Source organism: Pinus tabuliformis, chromosome 8 (assembly GCF_031772625.1).
Source record: "Pinus tabuliformis cultivar Carrire ecotype Pingquan chromosome 8, CPIR1, whole genome shotgun sequence".
Classification (NCBI taxonomy): domain Eukaryota; kingdom Viridiplantae; phylum Streptophyta; class Pinopsida; order Pinales; family Pinaceae; genus Pinus; species Pinus tabuliformis.
The window spans coordinates 1,561,171,939-1,561,194,254 of NC_142294.1; the positions used below are offsets into that span (position 1 = coordinate 1,561,171,939).

At 38.8% G+C, this 22,316-nt stretch overlaps 1 protein-coding gene across 1 annotated transcript; it reads left to right on the forward strand.

Annotated features, from left to right (window-relative positions):
• The first annotated feature begins 9,792 nt into the window (after nt 1–9,792).
• On the forward strand, nt 9,793–10,446 carry LOC149241927 (uncharacterized). Its single transcript, XM_089370724.1, has one exon. The coding sequence runs from the start codon at nt 9,793–9,795 to the stop codon at nt 10,444–10,446; it is 654 nt and encodes a 217-aa protein (XP_089226850.1).
• The last annotated feature ends 11,870 nt before the right edge of the window (nt 10,447–22,316 follow it).

The following is a 22,316-nucleotide window of genomic DNA, read 5'->3' on the forward strand; positions in this document are numbered from 1 at the left end:
AAGAGAAGTTCATTGGTGAATTGGTCATATAAGTCTTGCTTTGATGTTGTTGCATTTTTGCATTGTCATTGCATCACTGTATCATTGCATTGTGTATCTAGCATTCGTTGTTGGTCACTGTTAGCAATCTCCTCTTGTGCTAATGTGCTTCATTGGTTTATGATCTAAATGATAACTTGCTATTGGGCCTAACTATTGAGTAATATTGCTAATCATAAGATAAGATCTTGTGAAACATTGATAAGCTTGAAATTGCTATTTTTGTTTCATTTGAATTGCTAGCCTTGTTTCATTATCATAAAGTTCTCAAATTTGTTCTTGTGATCATAAGTGAAATTAACTAGCACAACAACAAATTTTAATAATCTCTAGCTAATTGTGCATCATTAAATATTGTCATTTGTGTTTCACTGGAATTGTTCATATTGTATCATTTGAGATAGTTATTTACTTTCTCTTTAAGTACTTCATCTAATTGCTCGGGCATTGGATATCACTATATGTGTTTGGATCTCAATTTATTCTTCTTGTTGAAGTGCTTGTCTCAATTAATAATCTCGTTGAAGCTTTCACTCATATCTTGGATCTTCATTCTAGGACTAGAAGTGCATTTATAAAATCTACCTCCAAGCATAAGCTTGGTTGTAAGAAGATAGGACCACCTTCTTCGAGCAATTTGAGGATTCTAGACCCTCATCTGTAGTTAACATAGGTGACCTTGCAGTTATCTTGTGGGCAATCACTTGTAGGAACAAAGGCACATAGGTGGTTAGAACTCCACGGGAGGTATCATTAATGAGGCCTTAGCCTCCTTCCTTTGGACTTCTTTCTACAACTTGCATTTGAGACTAGTTCCAAAATAATTGAGAAGAAGGATAAATCTAGGATAAGCATATAATTAAAAGTAACCAAGAGCTTGCATCTCACGTAGAACTAGGAATTGCACTTCATATAGGATAGAATTTACATATTGCAGCAACTCTTCATCTGGTGACTTGGAATTCTAATGAACTTGGAATTCTAATCAACTTTAGAGGCACTAGTCTTTAACTAGAAATTTCAATAAATCTAATCAAGTGGTGCTTAATCATCATACTTGCCTATTAATTTCAACCAAGTTGCTAGGCCATTCAGTTGTGCCTCCTTTACTTGTCAGTGACCAACAAATAGTTCATATGTTCATCCATAGGGACTACCCCCCTTAGTCTGCAATTAGGAGACAACTTAAACGGAGAGGGCAAGGATCAGAGTGGCAACCCCTTCGGTGAGCGTTGTCGCATTCTTGTGTACAATTCAGGCGACAATATTTTATGGTGTCATTGCAGGGGACAAATTTTCTTGTTCTCGGTGCCTTGACATCTTTTTATCCTCATCATCACAACACTTTCTAGCACCTGTACATTTGTGTTAGTTTCCTGTTTGGGTGGCGACTACACTAATTCATCCATTCACAAGAGTATACTAGAAGAAATCCTAGTAGTTTGGTTAATCCTGCACTGGATCCTTAAAAGGCCCTTGGAGCTTGATAAAACAAACTACATTCTAATAAGCATTTAATCTTTTTTGGACAGGAAGCTATCCCTTATATCCATTTTATTTTCCTTGACCACATCGAGCAAGACATCATGGACCTATTTACTCCTTGCAACTTCGGTAACATTCAAGGTCAGCCTCATGCTATTTCGACTTCTGGTTTGGATAATATGTTTACTTTTCAAGGGAATAATGCAATCATTTTTGAAGCCCATCTTAGAGCGTTTATTATTAATTTTTGTAGCATTGGAGGTGTTCTAGTCTCGAAACTTTGTGGATAGGCTAAAATACATGAGATGTCCAAAAACCCAATAATTGTTTATGGAAATTCCACCTAGAGATGACTCAATTAAATTATTAGCCAATTTTTAAATATTTTCTAAGTACAAACTTAGGGAATATCGTTAATTAATCAAAATTAATTGAGATAAGGTGAGAATTCTCAAGAAACTCACACAGATTGACTGGGAGATGATCTGGGTCCTTGATTAAGCTTTAATCTTGGTCGTTGGTGCTCCAACAGAGGATTATAAGAAGTCGATGGGTAGATGGAGGACATGCTTGTGGGGTTCGAGTTCTTTGGCAATTCGATATCTAAAGAGGAACAACGCTTGCCAGAAAGCCAAAGAAGGAAGCAGAGATATAGAGAGGGGCAGGGATAGTGAGTCTAGAGGAAAGTCTTTCCAGATATGGAGAGTCAGCTACAAGAGGCCGAGTTTCCTTAGTGAGGCTAAGCAGAGGCAACACAAAAGATTTGGAGGCAGAGTTTGATTTCGCTAGACAGAGGGTCAATTCAGTTGCTGGAGGTTGGAAAGGTTTTCGGAAGGTATCAGTGAGTCATTCTCAGAGGATAGATTGGGTAGAGGGTGTGATCAGTTGTAGTTCTAGGCAGAGCATTCTAGTGCCTGCACAAGGTTGACACAGGGGTTTCGTGGAGCCTATTCATATCCAATTTCAGAGTTGGATCAGTGTCGGGTGAGACAAAATGTCTCACTAATTTTTGTGGCCAGTGTTTCCTGTAGTGGATTTGCTAGTTTGTGCATTGAGATTGTACTCAAAATTCACTGCTGCATAATAATTAAAACACTCAGTTGCTGCACTGGTTTTCCCAAGTTGGGTTTTTCTGGGGACATTTGTCCAAAAATAATTGTGTTTATTTTTGTGTGTGCTAGTATTTAATCAGTTTCCAGCGCTATTTTTCTTTCGCATTTTATTTGTAAAAATAATAGTGCGAATTATTTGATATTTTACGTAGAAAAGAAATTAACAATTAGGAAAATAATTTCTAGTTGTTTTAATAGATGAAACTTTCACATGGTATCAAAGTGTAAGTGATCAGCGTAAGAAGCTCATAAGCAGAGAAGATAATTTCGTTGTTCAGAGGGAGCAGCAGGTTGAAATTCTCAGAGGTTGCGCAGTACCTTGACAAGTAGATCGAATTGCTGGGAAAGGGTTCGGTTTTCAATTGCAGTTTGGTAGAAAAGTAGATTTTCCCAGAATACTGATTCCATCAGTCAAAGGGAGCAACAACAACTCAGATTTCCGTTGAGCAGATTCCTTGGTTGGACGCAGAGGGTTTTGCAGCAGCAAAATTAGTGTCGGGTGGAAGAGAAAAGCACACACAAGGGAAAATTTGTCTAAGGGGACATTGAGTTTCAGAAGTTTGATATTTCCAGGAAGAGTGGCAGTGGTTGAGTGCATATTTCCTCACTCCAGAAGGGAGTGCGTATAGCAGATCCAGTAGCCAAGCAAAGGGAAAGAGGGAGTTTTCGACAGATTCAGATATGGCCACAGCAGGGCTCAAAGATTAGGACAAGTTGGAGGGAGCCTCCAACTCTGTCATCTGGAAGGCTAGGATGTCCTTACTTCCAGATGAACATGTCCTAAAAGCCGTTGTAGAGTGTGTGGTGGCAGTTCCCTAACACCTTGATTAGCTAAAGGAGTACAAACAAGAAATGGCAAAGGCAAAGAGGATGATTTTGGATGGAGTCCAAGAGCATCTAGGTTCACATGTGGCAGACAAAGGAATGACCAACGAAATGTGGGATGCTCTGCCTGAGCTATTTCTTAGTTCTTTCGAGTAGCAGAAGATGTTTCTCTAGGAGAAGCTGAGGAACACTAGGATGCAGAAGTGCGAGAGCATAAATGCCTTTCTCACTTGGATTCAGGGAGTCCGAGATCAGCTAGTAGCCGTTGGGGAGGCACCCTAACCCACAAAGCTTGTACGATTGGCATTGAATAGTGTCTCAAAGGAATTGTAGGTATTTCTCCAGAGTGTTTTGGGCAGAGATACCTTGCCAAAATGGGACAGGATGTGGTCTGATCTACAACAAGAGGAATTGAGGAGGGCTTTATTGAAGAGTTCCATCGACGACAACGTCAACAAATGATCAAAGAGTGAGGAGGTGAATGTTGCCCTAGCATCTAAAGGTCCCAGTCAAGGGAAGGGGTAGCAAAAGAAGAATAAGAAGGACCTATCAAAGTTCGATTGCTTCAGATGTGGTGAGTTCGGTCACTACATCACACAATGTCCTCTCAGGAAGAATGACAAGTCGGAGAAGCAGGACCAGGGAGCAGCATTCACTGAGATTGACAAGTTGTCCTCTAAGTTGGAGGAAGAGTTTTCCATGTTTGTAGCCATACCGCTAGGAGAGTGGTGGGGCGACTTGGAGCTGTAGTCCTAGAGATTGCAAAGCTTGGGCAGGGTCTATTGAGGAGTGCACCTCATGGATCATCACCTGGATACGGGGGCCCACAATATTCAGTAGCAGAATGGATCAGTGTCAAAGATGCAGTCAGATTCCAGAGTGATAGTTGCAGACTAGTAGTAGTCAGGTGTTGGGGAGTGCGGTGTAGAGTTGGTAGCAGTGTAGAGTGGCACAGTGTAGAGTCACCAACAACACAGATTCCTTGGTGGACAGTGCAGTGGCTAGTAGCAGTCAGATGCTCAGGAGTTAGATGCATCATACTGAACACAGTTGATTGAATATTTTGGATGCTTCTCAGTTGTAGTTGTTGCAGTGGAAACAACAACAGATGAGAGGGAGTTGCAGTGCAGATGTAGAGTTGGCATCAACATGGTAGTGTCAGCAGTAGCATGAATGCAAAATCATAGTTGCGCAGTTGTTGGTGGGCAATGTCCAAACATCAGCAGTGTGACAGAGGGGTGATACAGAGACAAGGTAGCAGTGGTGCAACACTAGAACACCTTCGTCGCTAAGAGGGAGTGTTATTTTTTTGTAGCATTAGAGGTGTTCTAGTCTCTAAACTTTGTGGAGAGGCTAAAACACGAGATCTCCAAAACTCATAAATCGTTTATGGAAATTCCACCTAGAGATGGCTCAATTAGACTGTTAGTCTATTTTTAAATCTTTCCTAAGTCTAAACTTAGGGAATATGGTTAATTAATTAGAATTAATTGAGATAAGGTGAGAATTCTCTAGAAACTCACACGGATCTACTGGGAAATGTTTTGGGCCCTTGATTATGTTTTAATCTTGGTTGTTGGTGCTCCAACACAGGATTATAAGAAGAAGTAGATGGGTAGATGGAGAACACACTTGTGGGGTTTGATTTCTTTGGCAGTTCGATTTCCAAAGAGCAGCAACAGTTGTCAGAAAGCCAGAGAAGGAAGCAGAGACATAGAGGGGCTGGGAATGTGAGTCCGTATCAAAGTCTTTCCAAATCCGGAGAGTTAGCTACAAGAGGCCGACTTTCCTCAGTGAGGTTGTGCAGAGGCAACGTAGAAGCTTTAGTGACAAATTTCGATTTAGCTAGATAGAGGGTTGATTTAGTTGCTAGACGCTGGGAATCTTTCCAGAAGATATTAGCGAGTCATTCTCAGAGGCGTGATTGGGTATATGGCTTGATTAGTTGCAATTCTAGGTAGAGCGTTCTAGTGTCTGCGCAGGGTTGACACAGAGGCTAATGTAGGGGTTTCGTGGAACCCAATAAGAGCCAGTTTCAGAGATGGATTAGTGCTGGGTGAAACAAAATTTGTCTCACTAATTTTTGTGGATAGTTTTTCCTGTAGTGGATTTCCAGTTTGTGCATCTAGATTGTACTCTGAATTCACTGGTGCATAATAATTAAAACCCTTAGTTGTTGCACCGGTTTTCCCAAGTTGGGTTTTTTCGGGGACATTTGTCCAAAAAAACTGTGTTAATTTTTATGTGTGTACTAGTATTTTCTCATTTTCCAGTGCTATTTTTTTTCCATAGTTTATATGTGAAAATCACAGTGTGAATTATTTGATATTTTCCATAGTAGATAAATTGTTAAATAAATTAACAATTAGGAAAATAATTTCCAGATGCTATGATAGATGGAATTTTCACATTGATGAGTTTCTTGGTAAAGCATGCTAGCCAAGCTACATATAACTATGAGGATGTCAAAATGAAGTTGTTTGTTCTCTGTTTCGAAAATGATGCCATGGATTGGTTCTTGGATTGGACCAATAACTCCTTTGATTCTCTACAAGCCATCATCAATGCTTTCAAAGATAAGTTTGGGGACAAACTAGAAGGAAGGTATTTTCTTAGAATCATCAGCGATATAAAGAAAAATGAAAATGAGAATGTTGAAGAATTCAATAAGTTTAATGTCATTGTCATAGAAATGCATCAAGATTATAAACCAACTGATCAATCTTCGTTAGAGCATTATCTAGATGCATTTGTTGTGGATACTTCTTATGAATTAAGACGTCCTAAGCCCCAACTGATTTAAAGACAATTCAAACTTTAGTTGAAGAGTTGGAAAAGGACAAGAAAGCATCTGGAAAGTATGAAATTCTTGGTTTTCAAGGAGGTCCAGTTAAATCTAATGGAAAAGAAGTCAAGGAAGTTGAGCATGATCCTATTAAAGAATTAACTCAATTAATTAAGGAGATGAAGATTGAACATGTCAGGGAAATGAATGCCATGTAGGCTAGGCTAATTCAAATGGAAAGGTCTCAAGCTCAGATTATGCAACCTAGAAATACTAATAATAGAGGTAATAATAATTCATGGCCAAAGAAGAATCCTCCAACTGAGCAGAGACCTCCCGATCTCATGATAACAAAGGATCAAATTAATATGTTAGGGAAAGAGCATCATTTTCCTTTAGAGGACAGTATAGAGGTTATCAAGAATAGTCGTGACGTTAAGACTCTCATCCTTTTAGTATAAATAATGTTGAAAATGAGAAGAATGGAGAACAACCATCTCAAGAACAAGTTTTTGAAATTATGAAAGAAATCACCTCCCGTGTTCTAGATCGGAGTTTGAATATTGATTTAGGGGGATGGATTAGCAGTGCAAAAATCACTTTACCCATCTTTGAGATTGTCAAGATTCCTTCCCAGAGGTCCAAGGCTCCTTAGATAGAAAAATCTAAAAATGAACATCAATCTCTTTTGTCTTGTTTGCCATGTAGTGGGTTTCTTGAAGTCGAGAAAGTATCTTGTCCCAAAGATCCTCAGGGTGAGTTCATTATGGAACAATCCAGCATGGGAAATTATGTTGTCTTTTCCAATTTTGTAATGCCATTAGAGCATAAGATTGATGAATCAAGGAGTCAAATTTGGTACATGAATTTTGACGGTTCCATTTTTAAGCATGGTAAAGGGGTCGAGATTGTTTTAGTGTCCCCTATGGGTCATGTGTTTAAATTTTCCTTTCGAATGGAATTCAAAGCTACTAACAATGAAGCTGAATATGAAGCCTTGTTGATGGGTCTTGAATTAGCTAAGGAGCTCAAGATAAAATTACTTAGTGTTAAAGGGGATTTTGATCTCCCCATTCAACAAGTGAAGAGTAAATTTTCATGCAAAAACGATAAACTCAAAAAATACCGGAATGTTGTATGGGACACCATTGAGTTGTTTGATGCCTATGATCTCCAAGTGATTGCCAGAGAGAAAAACAATCAAGCAGGTGAACTTGTTGTGGTTGCATCTACTTTTCAAGTATCTGATAATATGATAGAGGATAAGGTCAAAATGGAAGTATTCCTCAGGCCATCAGTGCCAAATAATATTGAACATTGGCATGTTTTCCACGATGAGAAGCAAATAGTCTATTTCCCTAATCACTTAGAAAAGTTTGAATATTTTCAGGCATGTTCTAAGGAGGAGGCATCTAATTCTAGTAGTAGAAATATGACAAATACTAGCCCAAGAAACATTGTTTCTATGGAACACCTTTTTGATAGAAACGATGCTACAAAAAAGAAAGAAGAAAAGAAAATTGACCCTGGAGAATTTATTGAGTGAATATCAGCTTCCCCGAAGACCCAAAAGTTGTCAAAATTGGTAAAGGTACTTCTAAAGAAGAGAAATAAAATCTAATTGATTTGCTAATTGACTATTGTGATGTTTTAGCTTTTTGATATGATGAGCTTAAGGGCTACAAGAAAGACATTATGGAGCACACTATCCCCTTAAAGGATGAAGATGCTAAACCATTCTAGCAAAAGCTTAGGCAAATTAATCCTAAGTCAACCCCATTGGTTCATAAAGAGTTACAAAATATGCTCGCTTCTGGGATTATCAGACAAACACTACATTCATCACAGTGTTCTAAATTGGTAATTGTCGGAAACAAAAATGGTACAATTAGGCTTTGTGTTGATTTCAAAAATCTTAATTTGGCCTGTAAAAAAGATAATTATCCTTTACCCAACATGGATAATATGCTTTAGAAGATAACTGGTTTTGGTATGATGTCATTATTGGATGGTTTCTCTGGTTATAATCAAGTCTAGGTTAAAGAAGAAGACCGACATAAGACAACCTTCACCACACCTTGGGGAATATTTGAGTATCTTAGAATGTCTTTTGGGTTCACAAATGTAGGGGATACTTTTCAAAGGGCCATGGACTATGCTTTCAAGGGGCTAATCAGTGAAATTATTCAGATATATCAAGATGATCTCACCATTTTTTCAAAAGATGGTACACCTCATATAAATCATCTTAGACAAATTTCTGATAGATGTCGAGAAATTGGCATATCCTTGCATCCCGTGAAATCTATATTTGGAGTAACAGAATGGAAATTACTTGGTCACATTATCTACAAAGATGGTATCAAATAGACCATGAGAGGGTTGAGGCTATTCGGTAAATCCCATTGCCAGATAATATTAAGTCCCTTCAATCTTTCCTTGGGAAGATCAATTTCCTCAAGATTTATTGCAATTAACGTTGATATTGTCAAGCGCATACAAAGTTTGTTAAAGAAAGATGCTAAATTTGTTAGGAAGTGTGAAGGCAAAAGGGCATTTCAACATATTACAGATGCTATAGCTAAAGTTAATGTGCTTGCCAATCCCGATTACTCAAAGTGAATTATGATCTTCTCTTTCGCTTTCGAGGATACTATAGCAGGTGTCTTGCTTCAGAAAAATAAGGAGGGTCATGAGCAACCAATAACCTTTATGAGCAACTCCCCGCAAAATTCAGAGTTGAATTATAGCATTATGGAGAAGCAATCATATGCCTTAGTTAAGTCCCTTAAGCATTTTAGGACGTGAGTTATTATAAAGTTATTTCCTTTGTTCCGCATTTTGTTATCAAAGATATATTAACACAAACTGATTGCTTAGGGACTTGTGCCAAATGGGTAACCAAGATCCAGGAATATGATCTGGAAATTAGGACAACCAAGCTTGTTAAAGGCCAAGGATTAGCCTAGATGTTGACTGAAAATAATGAAAAGGCATTGGAGTTAGTTTTACAGAATGATGCAATGGAAGTTTATTTTTGCCTCGAGCTTGAAAGGATGGGCGAAATCGGATGGTATAAAGATATTGTTTATTATTTGACAAACCTTACATGCCATAACCATCTAGTGGCCCATAAAAGGAGAGCTATTAGGTTGAAGGCATCCAAGTATTGTATTTTGAAAGAGGGGCTCGGATGGAGGAATCCGGATGGAATAATACTCAAATGTGTAGATGGAACTTAAGCTAAGCAGCTAAGCCCATAAAATTCTACATGTCAGGTATTACTAGCCTACTATCTTTGCAGATGTGGATAAGTTTGTCAAAAATTTCCAGGAGTGTCAACTTTTCACTCGAAAGCAAAAATTAGCAACTTTGCCTATGTAGTCGGTTGTTTCTTAGGCCGTTTTTCAACATTGGGGATTGGACTTAATTGGTAAATTCAATAAGAATTATAGTAATGGCTATTCATGGATTTTAACTGCGACAAAGTACTTCACAAAATGGGTTGAGGCCATTCCAACGAAGCATGCCATTGAGAAGGTTGTCATGGATTTTATTGAGAATCAAATCATTACTTGGTTTGGTGTCCCAGCTAAAATTACAACAGAGAACGCCAAAGTTTCTAGTTCTTATGAATTTTCATCCTTCTACTTCAAATATGTTATTATTCTATCTCATTCTTCGAACTATTATCCTCAAGGTAATCGTCTTGCAAAGTCAAGCAACAAGAATCTGATAAACATTATCGAGAAGATTGTAGGAGATAATAAATGGCCTTGGGATAGCAAAATCAAATATGTACTGTGGGCTAACAGAATCACAAAGAGAAAAGATACCAGAAAAATTCCCTTTGAACTCATAGATGGTCTGGATGTGACTCCACCTGTTAATCTCAAGCTTCTATCTTATCAATGTCTTCAACATTTTACTAATAATAAAGATGTGGTGCAACAAAGTACTGATCAGATCATTGAACTCGACGAGGCTCACAAGAGTACTTTTGATAATCTTTATAAAAGTCACACTAAAGTGAAGGATAGTTTTGCCAAATTGTCTCGAGCTAGATCTTTACAGGTTGGATATATGGTACTTTTATTGGATCGTATAAATGAAAAGTCTGGCAATCACGGAAAGCTCGATAGCCTGTGGGTTGGGCCTTATATTATTAGAGGAATTGCTAATCAAATTCATTCCATCTGAACACTTTAGAGGGCCAGCGTTTGGACCTGCTAGCAAATTGACAGATGTTCACGTTGTATTACAAAGATGACATTTGATTCCATGAGACATCTTTTGTATTGTATCTCTAAACCTACTCTCTTAGATAGAATTTTATTTTTGTCATTAGTTTTCATTTCATTTGTTTATGTTTTATGTCATTATGCTTCATTGTTAGAATAGGATTTCTATTCAAGTAGATGGTATATATATTTCATGATGATTTTGATTAGAGAGGATATCTACCGAGGTTTCTTTGTTTTCTTGGATACAAGATTCTGGATTCTCACATTCCTTCACTGAAGCAGCGTGTCCCCAAGTAGAGCCAAATGTTGAACACACGTGTCAACAGTGCATGAAGCAAAGTACAAAGCAGTGGATCAAACTTTTTTCAGTGATTTCATTATTGTAATCCCAAATTCTACCTTTGTAATGTAAAAATGATTCTAGTATGATTATTAAGCCATGTAACAACACCTAGGTAAGCCTATGATTTTTGTCAAAGTGTTTCATCCTAGGGAGTTTTTAACCTCCCCAATTATGTGTGTTTGTAAACATAGATAATTGGTAGAGTTTTTTTCCAAGATATACCCCAAAGCTAGGGTAATTCATTGATGAAGTCTTAGGTGAGTCATAGTGTTTATCGAGTCTGTATTTTTCATACTAGATCATGTGCCTTGTCGCGGAATTTGGTTGAGTCCTAGGAGTGTATGTCTATGTGTATTTCCATTTCTAATGGTTGAATTTTTAATATTTGATGTAATAGTGTGTTTAGCTATGTTGCAGGAAACTTGGGGCGGGGGGGGGGGGGGGCGTTTCCGGCTGGAAACTGGGACGAAACGCGGAAACGCGTTTGGTACGGCCAGGAAACGTGTTTCCGGCCGTACTGCCACGTTTCTCGAAACGGAAACGTGGCAGTACGGTTGGAAACGCGTTTCCCGGCCGCACAGCGCGCGTTTCCCAATTGAATTGTGTTTTTTTTAATTTTTTTTTTCAAATTTGTTTTTTAATTTTCTAGATGGGTGTCTAAAGTTATAAAAGTGAATTTTTGCCCTAGTGTTGATATGCAGTTCATGGTAATGTTAAATTCTTAAAATTCTCCTTTATTTTTCATTTTCATCCTTTTACTTAAATTTTTAACATTACCATGAAATGACTCAGGATGTTTGAGAGTGGTTTCGCCCTCATTGGATTTCATATGGAGAAAGTAGAATTTTAGATCTCACTCAAAATCCAGCAGACTTATCTGTTTCTCAGGATTTCAGGATTGGGGGGATTGCAATGTTTCCATTGGATTTTATCATGTACTAGGGTATGGAACTTGTATTTAATCAAGAAAACCAAGCCCTCTATGCAGGGGAAACTCCCAATAATCAAGATCATGTAGGGTACTAGGGTATGAAACGTGTACTTAATCAAGAGCACTAAGGTCGTTCGACTATGTAGGAGGAGACTCCCAATACAACAGTGGTCCTTCTAAAGAATGGGATGTGGATGCAGAAAATCTTGATTTGGATCTCTCTCTTGCAGCCTTATAGTCTTTATTGTACTTGCAGCCTCATATGTTAATATAAATAAAGGCTGATTTTGAGATTTGGATATCTAATAAAGGTTGCTTTTGGATATTCCGATATTTTTATTTTCATTATGTGATCATTCATGAGTAAATGTGATGTAAATTAAATCTTAATGTTTAAGTGTAATAAATTATAATGTATCATTTATGCTTTATGATTGCACACACACACACACATATATATATATTTAAATATTTTCTATATATATATATATATATTCGCGTTTCCCCGTTTCCAAAATTTGGGGAGGTCGCGTTTCGTATCGCTTCTCGTTTCGGAAACTCGTACCCGTTTCCCCGTTTCGTGCAACTTAGGTGTTTAGAAATATTTTTGGTGAATGGTTTCTCATAATTAGACACCATTATCAAAAATAGTTTTTAGAAAGGGCAGAAAAATAATTAATACCCTCTTAGTCATTTTAATTTTAATTTCTAGAAAAAATAAAAATTAATATTAGCCAGAAATTATCCAAAAAATAAAATGAAGGGAAAATTAATTACCTTCTAAGTGGGAAATTATAAAAAATTCGTGCGTCCAAAAAGAATTAATTTTATGAGGTCCTCCAACAAAGGAAAAGTCAAACTTTCGAGAAAATTTAAGACTTTGGACCATGGTGGTTGAGTCAAGGATCATTTTTCAAGGAAAAAATCTTGGAAAAATTATTTTTTGGACCAAGATCAAGGCCTTCATCAACAAATACGATTTTTTTCAAGATCAAGGGACAAGATTTGATTTTGGCATGGATCAAGAAGCTACTAGCTATTTTTCTCGAAGATCAAGTCACACTAGTCATTATTTCCACTTGGAGGGGTTGTTCCATCTCATTTTTCTATATAAGGAAGCTCTCAAGCTCGTCGTCTCATCTTGATCTTACTAGATTGAAATTTCTTTGTATTGAGTTAAGATTTTTTGGAATTTTGCATTAATAAATACTTTGGGGTTCAATTCAAGGTGTTTCTGTCTAGCTGATTTGTGGTATGTGTTGGTTGGTTTTTTTGATGCTTCATGCTCTAAATTCGAAATATTATTGAGTATTTTTATTTCAATAGCTAGTAGTAGGAGCATCCATTGGCACAGGTATCTTGCCTTAGGTGTTGGATCTTGGATACATACTTACGACTCAGTTGATCTAGCAGGTATCTCTAGATCTTAAGGGTTTAAAGTATAGATCTAAGTCCCTTTGAACTAACAATCAATCTTTTGAGTTGAATAGAGATCTACAAGTACTCCAACACTTGGAAATCCCAAGTACCCAAACTGAGGGAAGAAATTGATCTTGTTTGGCCTCAAGTTTTAGTCGAATGATTAATTTTTGGCAGGAGGGTTTACCCAATAAATTAAAATTCAAAATTAGCTCCATCAAATTATTTTTTTCCAAAATCTATTTGGGCTAATAATGTTTTATTTGCTAAATAGAGCTAATTTCCTCTTGTAAACTATTGTATATAATTTGTAAATTATTTCTAACCCTTGTAAATAATTTTTATTACTTGTAAATAATAATTTTTTCTTTTTATTTGAGAATTGTCTAGATATTGTGTTTTGTGCTCTATTTATTCGCCTTGCGGGCACTTGATTTCAAAATCTCAAAGGCAAATTTGAAGCAAAGGCGAGTATCCATCATTCAACCCAAGTTGCTTGGGTTTCAGGGCCAACATCAACCTTAGAAGGAGTCGTCCAACCTTTCTGGGAAGTTTGTTGGGTTTGTGAGGGCAGATGTAGGGTTTGGAGACCAAGATCTACAAGACCTAAGTGCCCAAAATTGGAAGCTAGGTCTAGAAGAGAAAACGCTATCGCTAGGGGCCTTTTTCTACCGCTGTAGCTGCAACTAGGGTTTTTAGGAGAATTTATTTTTTGAAGTGGTTTGCAGGTGGTTTCTCAATGTTAAGATCAATTTTTTGGCACTTTCTTAGCAATTTTGGCCTTTTTTGGCCTAGCTACAGGGGTTAGAGGCCATTTTTGGCCTGGCCGTGGGTTTTTGAGGGCTAAAATCCCTAGCCGCAACCTACTAGAGGACTTTCTTGGTAGGAAACGACCCTAATTAGGCCTATAAGACCTAGTCGCAGCCCTAAAGGGGCTTATTCTTTTCCTTGCAAGTGATTTCCAATGATAATTCTTTGTTTTGTAGGTGTAAGGTAATTTTTGGCGAGGGTTTTCAGTTAACTTTTAGTAGGGTTATGACCATTTTGCCTATTTACCTACCCCCCCACCCGTGACACTTGGCTGTAGAGAGAGAACCACCCACCCACTAGCGCTTGGCAGTAGCCCGTGACACTTGGCTGTCAGCGGACTCAGTGGACGAGATGGGCACGTATATGAGCGGCCTATGTATAAGGTGAAAGGCGGGCAGAACGTATCCAAAAACCGTGTTTGTTCTATTTGTGGGCTAATTCTTTGTTTTGCAGGCCTATCATTCATTGAGGAAGGGTTTGAAGGGCCAAATTTTCATTTTCCTAGCCATTCTAGCCCTTGGAGGCCTAGCCATAGCCCTAAAGGCACTTTCAAGCCTAGCTGCTAGCATTAGAGGGGCTTCTAGCCCTAACCGCAAGCTCTAAGAGGCTTGATACGTCATTCCTTAGGATTTAGAGGCTAATACATTATGTTGCAGTACTTTGGAGAGTTGATCACCAAATTTCAGGGGCCATTCTTCACTTATTTGTGGCTAATATTTGTCGTTTGTCCCTAGTTGCAACCTTGGAAGGCTTTCTCTAGCTTGGACGTGGGGTTTTTGGTGGCTTGTACATTCTATTTCAGACTTACATTTGTGATTGCAGGTGTTGGGCAGCTCAAAAAGTGCATTCAAGGCCAAAACTAGCCTCATTGGTGCCTTGACTAGCTAAATCAACCATTGGACAAAGGTCTAGAGGCCTTGAGGGTTTGATCTCTTTCCCTATCCTCTCTTTCACTTGCTGCATAAATCAAATCAGATCTGAAACTAATATAATAGTGGCATAATCAAGTGCTAAATCACTCTAAGGAAGTTTAAAAACATCTCTAAATAAGTCTAATAACTCTAAGAAGTAACCCTCATTACTTAAGGGCTTATTTTCTATTGTGTTTCTTAGCTTCTCTTTCAAGTTATGGGATTATTTTCACATTAGCAGCTTGCTGGTCTGATTTGCATAAGTCTGATATTGAGAGAAGTTCATTGGTGAATTGGTCATATAAGTGTTGCTTTGACCACCTTCTTGCATTTTTGCATTGTCATTGCATCATTGTGTCATTGCACTGTCTACCTAGCATTCATTGTTGATCACTGTTGACAATCTCACCTTGTGCTAATGTGCTTCATTGGTTTATGATCTAAATGATAACTTGCTATTGGGCCTAACCATCGAGTAATATTGCTAATCATAAGATAAGATCTTGTGAAATATTGATAAGCTTGAAATTGCTAATTTTTTTCCATTTGAATTGCTAGCCTTGTTTCATTATCATAAAGTGCTCAAATTTGTTCTTGTGATCACAAGTGAAATTAACTAGCACAATAACAGATTCTAATTATATTTGTCTAATAGTGCATGATTAAATCTTGTCACTTGTGTTTCACTGGATTTGCGCATATTGCCTTATTTGAGATAGTTATTTAATTTCTCTTTAATTACTCCATCTAATTGCTCTTACATTGGATATCACTATAAGTGTTTGGATCTCAAATAATTGTTCTTGTTGAAGTGCTTGTCCCAATTAATAATCCCGTTGAGGATTTCACTCAACTAATGCATCTTCATTCTAGGACTAGAAGTGCATTTATAAAATCTACGTCCAAGCATAAGCTTGATTTTAAGAACTAAGGACCACCTTCTTCAAGCAATTTGAGGACTCTAGACCCTCTTCCGCAGTTAACATAGGTGACCTTGCAGTTTTCTTGTGGGCAATCCCTTGTAGGAATGGAGACACATAGGTGGTTAGAACTCCACGGGATGTATCGTTAATGAGGCCTTAGCCTCCTTCCTTTGGACTTCTCACTACAACTTTCATTCGAGAGTTGTTCCAAAATAATTGAGAAGGAGGATAAATCTAGAATAGGCATACAATTAAAAATAACCAAGATCTTTCATCTCATATATAACTAGGTCCAACACTTCATATAAGAGAGAATTTGCATATTGCAGCAACTCTTTATCCGGTGAATTGGAATTTTAATTAAAATTATGCAAGTAATCAACTTTAGAGGCCCTGGTCTTTAAGTAGCATTTTCAATAAATATAATCAAGTGGTGCATAATAATCATACTTGCCTATTAATTTCAACTAAGTTGCTAGGCCATTCAATTGTGTCTCCTTTACTTGTTGGTTTCCAACAAGTAGTTCATGTCTTCATCCATAGGGACTACCCCTTTAGTCTTCAATATCGAGACAACTTAAATGGAGAGGGCATGCATTAGAGTGACAAGCCCTGCCCTGAGCAATGTCGCATTCTTGTGTACAATTCGGGAAACCACAAAACCATCTGCAAGGACTTGGGGAACCAATTACTGATTCAGAAGTAACCTTGTATGTACTAAATGCATTTCAACCAGAATGGAGTAGCTTTGCAACAGGCATCTACTCCAGGAAGGATTCAACTCCCTTTGATGAGTTGTGGGCTCAATGCATTTCAGAGGAATCAAGGATCAAGGTCAAGGATGATATTGGATCAGATGAGCAATCTCAAGCCTTTCTAGTCGGAGTCAAGACGCTAAAGAAGGAAAAGTTTGGTAAGTCCAAGAAGAAAGACATGTCTGAGGTTCAATGCTTCAAGTGCAATGAGTTTGGACACTTTAAGAGGCACTACCCAAACCAAAAAAAACAACAAGAGAAAATAAAGGAGTGAAGCTCATGTAGCCGAAGCAATGGGAGAACATGAGAAGAAGGTAAAGAAGGATGAAGTGAAGGATATTTACTACTAAAGAAGGTTTACCAACTATCAGGTTCTTTATGAAGACTAATCTTTCTTTTAAGATAGTATGTTTTGAATAAGCATCATGGGAAGAAATCATATGATAGTAGCATATTTGGAATTTACATGTTTAAGTTGCTTTATAGTAATCATCTAGATAGATAGATAAGACCATTTCGCATAATGTTCATCCAATCATTATCTAACATCATGTTAGAAGTTGTCATGTTGCCTAAATGGATCATCATGATCTTGGGAGGACCATCACTGTGAAAGGTCCTTGGGAAAGTCATCCTGACAAGGGTAGTATACATTCTATGTAATGTGGAATCAATAGTGGTAAAGGGATGAAGGAATGAAAGGGGGTCAAGTTGTAGGGTCATTTTAGGGCACAAAGCTAGATGATTGAATGAAAGCATAAGGAATGCATGTTAAAGAAAACTTTGGTTAAGGTTCATATGTATAGAATCTTGTGAAAAGAAAGTTGGTTATGAAATTATGCTTAATTATTTATGTTGTTGGGAAAGAATAGAATTTGACTTACTTTAGGATGTATGAGAGATTAATACTTTCTTTAAATATGTAAGATGATAATTAATATCCAATCTCCAACAAAGAAAAAGTTGTAACTTGGTAATCAAGTTCGATCCTTGGGCACTCTGATGCAAGAAGGAAATTTCAAGTGGAGATAGTTGATGAGGATGTTGATGGTTCGCGAAGGTCAACATGGTAAGGTAAATCTATTTTATTTATGGTTTGGTTACCTGGTTAACATATTATCTTGTTAAGTGGAAAAGATGTTGCAGGTATTCATGATGACAGTTGTAGCGAATTCAACTGTGTGGATGGAATACTTGAAGAATATTGAGAGGAGCTTATTCTCTGATACCTAGTAACTATGAAAATCAAGATGTAATCATCTTGGGATTGGAAGGTAGTAGTGCGAGAAGATAACCTTAAGGTCAAAGTTCGTACTATGAGAAGGAAGATCACTTTCGTGAGGAAACTATGATCAGCTTGAAGTCTGGGAAGGCTCGACAGAATGCCTTCATGAATGAAGATGAAAGTGATGTGCAAAATGGATGACCTGGAACTTGTCATGAGAAGATGGATCTGTGACCTGTGATACCAAGAAAGGAAGCATGCTCGGTATAATGAGATGCAGAGGAAAGAGGGAGCCATGCAAACTTTGAGGAACTGAGATTTGAATGAAATATAAAAGAACTTGTGAAAGTTTGGAATCTCCTCTAGATTTGAGAGGAAGTAAAAGTCGTCTCCTTGAATAGGAGCAAGATGTCCTCTCTATTTGAGAGGGAGTGATGGTGGATAGTTCTTATCCTTGTGTCATGCACTAGACCATGACTAACAGTTGTAAGTGTTAGTGAAGGCCATAAGGAAACAATGGTCTTCAGAGGAATGGATACGCATCTAAGACTGGTACACCTTGAGTATTGGGGATCCAAGATAGTAAGTAGTCTTGTGGACTGACCCTCTTTGAGGATATGACCGGTATCCAAGATGAGAGTGGGCAAAGAGGACCGATATACTTTGAGGATTCAGGGCCAGGAATCCAAGATAAGAATAGTCCTTGTTGACCACTACGTGTCAACGACCCATAGAAGTACACCGCCTCTTTTCGCAAAAGGGATAGTGCTTGATCAATATGTCCGCGCCGTTTGACTATCATCATCAGCCTGATCATGTTATATTGTAAACTCAGTCTGCAAGTGTAAATTGTAAATAATCTCAGTAGAGCTGTGTCATGTATGTAATTTCCTAGGTAAACCTAATTTTCTGGTGATGATGTACATTCCGGAAGGTTTTTTGTCTCACCGATCCATGATCGGCAGAGTTTTCTTTCAGCCTTACCCCAAAGCCGGAATGGATTTTGTCATTAGAATTTTAGGGGAGTCCTAGTGTGTTAGATAGAGTTTATGTAAAAGTGATTTGGGAAAAATCCTAACTATTTGGTTAGGTCACTTTATTACAAATTGCTTGATCTGCTAGATTATGTTTGTGTCACAGAACTGGGTAGTCTATGAGGGTCTATATCAAATGGGTTTCCCCCTTGAGATGTAAAAATGTAAAAATCATGATGTAAAATGTCTTGAGGGTTAGAAAAATAATTTATCTCCTCATAAATCCTAGGTCCTAAGTAAATTTTCCAAAGGTTAAATTTGAGGGCCCTTTAAAATAATTAAATTTTAAAAGGTCCAGGGACTAAGGTTAATTGATTATTTTGCTAAAATTTTATGCCCTTGGTCCCTAGGGTTAAGTCAAAGTCAAAATTTTGAGGAAATTAATTCAAAAATTTAATTTTTGAATTAATTAAAATACATTTAATTGATAATTTCGAATTTCCTCAATAATTTAAAATTTCAACGGATGAGATTAAAAGAAATTTTGATCCTCATCAACGGTCGAGATCATTTTGACAAGGATCACTCGAACTAGCCGTTGGAAAATTTGTCTTTAAATAGGTGGTCAGTTTTCAGTTGAGATCATTTGATCTTGGAGTCGTGTGCCATAAGTGAAAGCTCTCTTGTAATCGTTTTTCATGTGCAATAAAGAAATACTTTGGGGTTAATTTCTGCGGGTGTTACTCTTTGTGAAAGATGTTTTATTTTCATGCATAGATTTCCGTTTCAGCCATTGATAGTAGCTTTCTAAAGAGTGGTTTAAGCACAGGGATCTTGCTTACTCACTAGGGTTTGAATGGTAGTCTAAACGCTGAATATAATGGCAGGTATCTCCATTGAAGCTAAATTTTATTGTCATTTTCTCTCTCTACGTTAATGGTTGATTTGAGTTGTGCAGGAAATTCTTGATCTTGAGATCATTCGGCATTTGGGGAAGTTTTCAGTTGGACTAGCGAACTCCCGATCAACATTTTCTAAAGGGCCCAGCTTGATTGAATCCCAGGCTTGTCATTAGAATTTCCATTGTTGATGCATGAAGGGTTTTCTCTGAAGCATCTCACTTTAAACTTAAAATTTTAAAAAATATGTGTGGCATAATGATAGATCTGGCTACTTAGAGCCTTCAGCGTGTAATTACTATAATTATTTCACTGGGTTTTTGGGGTTTTAATTTCATCATTGTATATTTTGTTTCTGGGTGTTTTGTTGTTGTCCTCACAGGTTGCAGATTTGAAGGAGAATTCTTGTTTGAAGCCAGATCTAGCCTGGGGGGGTAAGATCTGGTGTCAGAATCAACGCTTACAGGGATATTTCTTTCAGATCTGGAATTTTTTTTTTGTGGGTTTTTCATCAGACAAATCTGAAGCAAAAGGATTTGAATTTTTTTTTAAGATTTCTGAAGAAATTTGAGGGTTTTCCACGTCATCTGTCTGTTGCTGCCTGGGGTTTCATTTTTGTTGCAGAAAATTTTCGAATTTTTTTTAAGGCAAACTGTGTAAAACCCTTGCTTTTCTCACTACCCATCAGATCCGCCGCTCTTCATCGCAGTTCTGTCCTCTCTGTCAGATCAGCCTTCTCTCAACTCCTCACGCAGCCTGTATGCACCCTCATTCCACGTTTGTCCCATCTCTCTGCAGCCTTATCCATTGAGCCAGTTGCTATTTCTTCCCTCACACTGCTTCCTCCCTCGCTGCCCAAATCCCACACCTTTCTGCCCACACCTCTTCCTCTCCCTCCCGCGTTCATCTCTTTTCTTCTCCAGCAAACACCCTATCCACGTGAGCTGCTTCACATTGGCTGCCCATTCACACATCCAACCCACGCGTGGCTCCTTCATCGAACTCCTGCAAAGCTTCGACACTGCCCATCCAGCTCATCCTCTCAAACCGTAGCCATTCCACCTCCTATTGTTGCACCATCCTCAGACCTGCAACACTTTGCATCTCTCTGTTGCCCGTTGTTGCATTTCCGTTGCTCCAAACCAGCCGTCAATCTATCATTGCAAACCCTCCATCTCTCTCGAACTTCCTCCAGCTCTCTTCCTTCATCACCTGCAAAACCACAGGCAAACCCTTTACCCTCATCTTCCATCCTTGCTCTTTCGCTCTCAGCTCATCCGCAACGCTGTCCCACATAATTTCATCTCCTTCGTCCTTACGACATCGTCCAAAACCCTGCCAAATCCTTGCTCCCGCAACTCCCCTCTTTCCTCATGCGACCCTCTTTGCTCCATCGCTGTCTTTCTCTGCCGCTGTCCTGCTCTTCCCTCCTCTGTCGAAACCTGCATACAATACGCAAAAGCCCAAAAAACCTTTTTCGTCTTATTCATATGCGTTTAGATCAGTTAACATGTTTTATTTATTTCCCAGATGCGGGTGTACACAACAGTTATTAAGGTGGGGGGGGGGGCAAAACGAGATGGCCATGTGGCAGGAGCAAAACGGGATGGCAAGTGGCCCTGCCACATGGCCATCTGTAACACTGCAATCCATTCTAAAATATGGATTAACGCCGGCCATAAATGGCATTCAAGTTGGCGCTGCCTTCAATCCGCCTGTATCTTCCCGCCTCGGCTCAGCTCCATGGTGACCTCAGGTGAAATTAATTCCACCGCCCCTGTCTCTTATTCTTTGCCTCTGCAATGCCAATGCCCCCAGGCTGCCACTGCTCCTAGCTCTCGAACTGCCATAGGTAGACGATGCAGCATCCTATGTTGCACTGATTTTGGCCCAGGACTTCATTATTCTCAAAGCCTGCTCTGCAATCTCATCATCCACTCGGTGTCTCTAGCTAATCCTCCCTCTGAACCATACCCCGGTAGAAATTCTCCTACTCCTGGTGTCAACATGCCCAGAACTCGCCATAGAATGCAGAGTCACAAAGGCGGCAACAGAGGAGGATCGACGCTACCCACTCCATATCCGGCCTCTGAAACCACCTCCTCTTCGGCTCATCAGACTACAGGTCGATACCCAAACACTCGTAGTGGCAGAGGCCATTCATGACCTCTTTGCCTCCATCCGACGCCCCCTGCTTCGCCACCCAGTGGAATTCCCTCCAATCCACAGCCGCCCCTCCACTCAGCGCAATTCCTCTACCGCTGCTCCTTGAACAAACCCATCATTACCGCCACCATATCCATTACCTTTCACGAGGAGGAGCAAGATACGGAAGGTGGTCGCCACTCTAGAATGACTCCTACCAGAGTAGAGGGGAGCTTGCATTCCATCACCTTCCACGAGGAGGAGCAAGCCACAGAAGGTGGTTGCCACACCAAAGCGGAGCCAGCCATGGCCGAGAAGAGCACTCACTGTGCAGGGATGAAGCAAATTGGGAAGGAGATGGACCAAGAACATCATGACGATGAAGACATGGATCCTTACAGCTGTTTTCTTGTGGAGGAACAACCGGCGAAGCAGGCAGATGACACGAGTGCTTCGAAGAAGGCAGATGATGACATTGAGGATTACAGGTG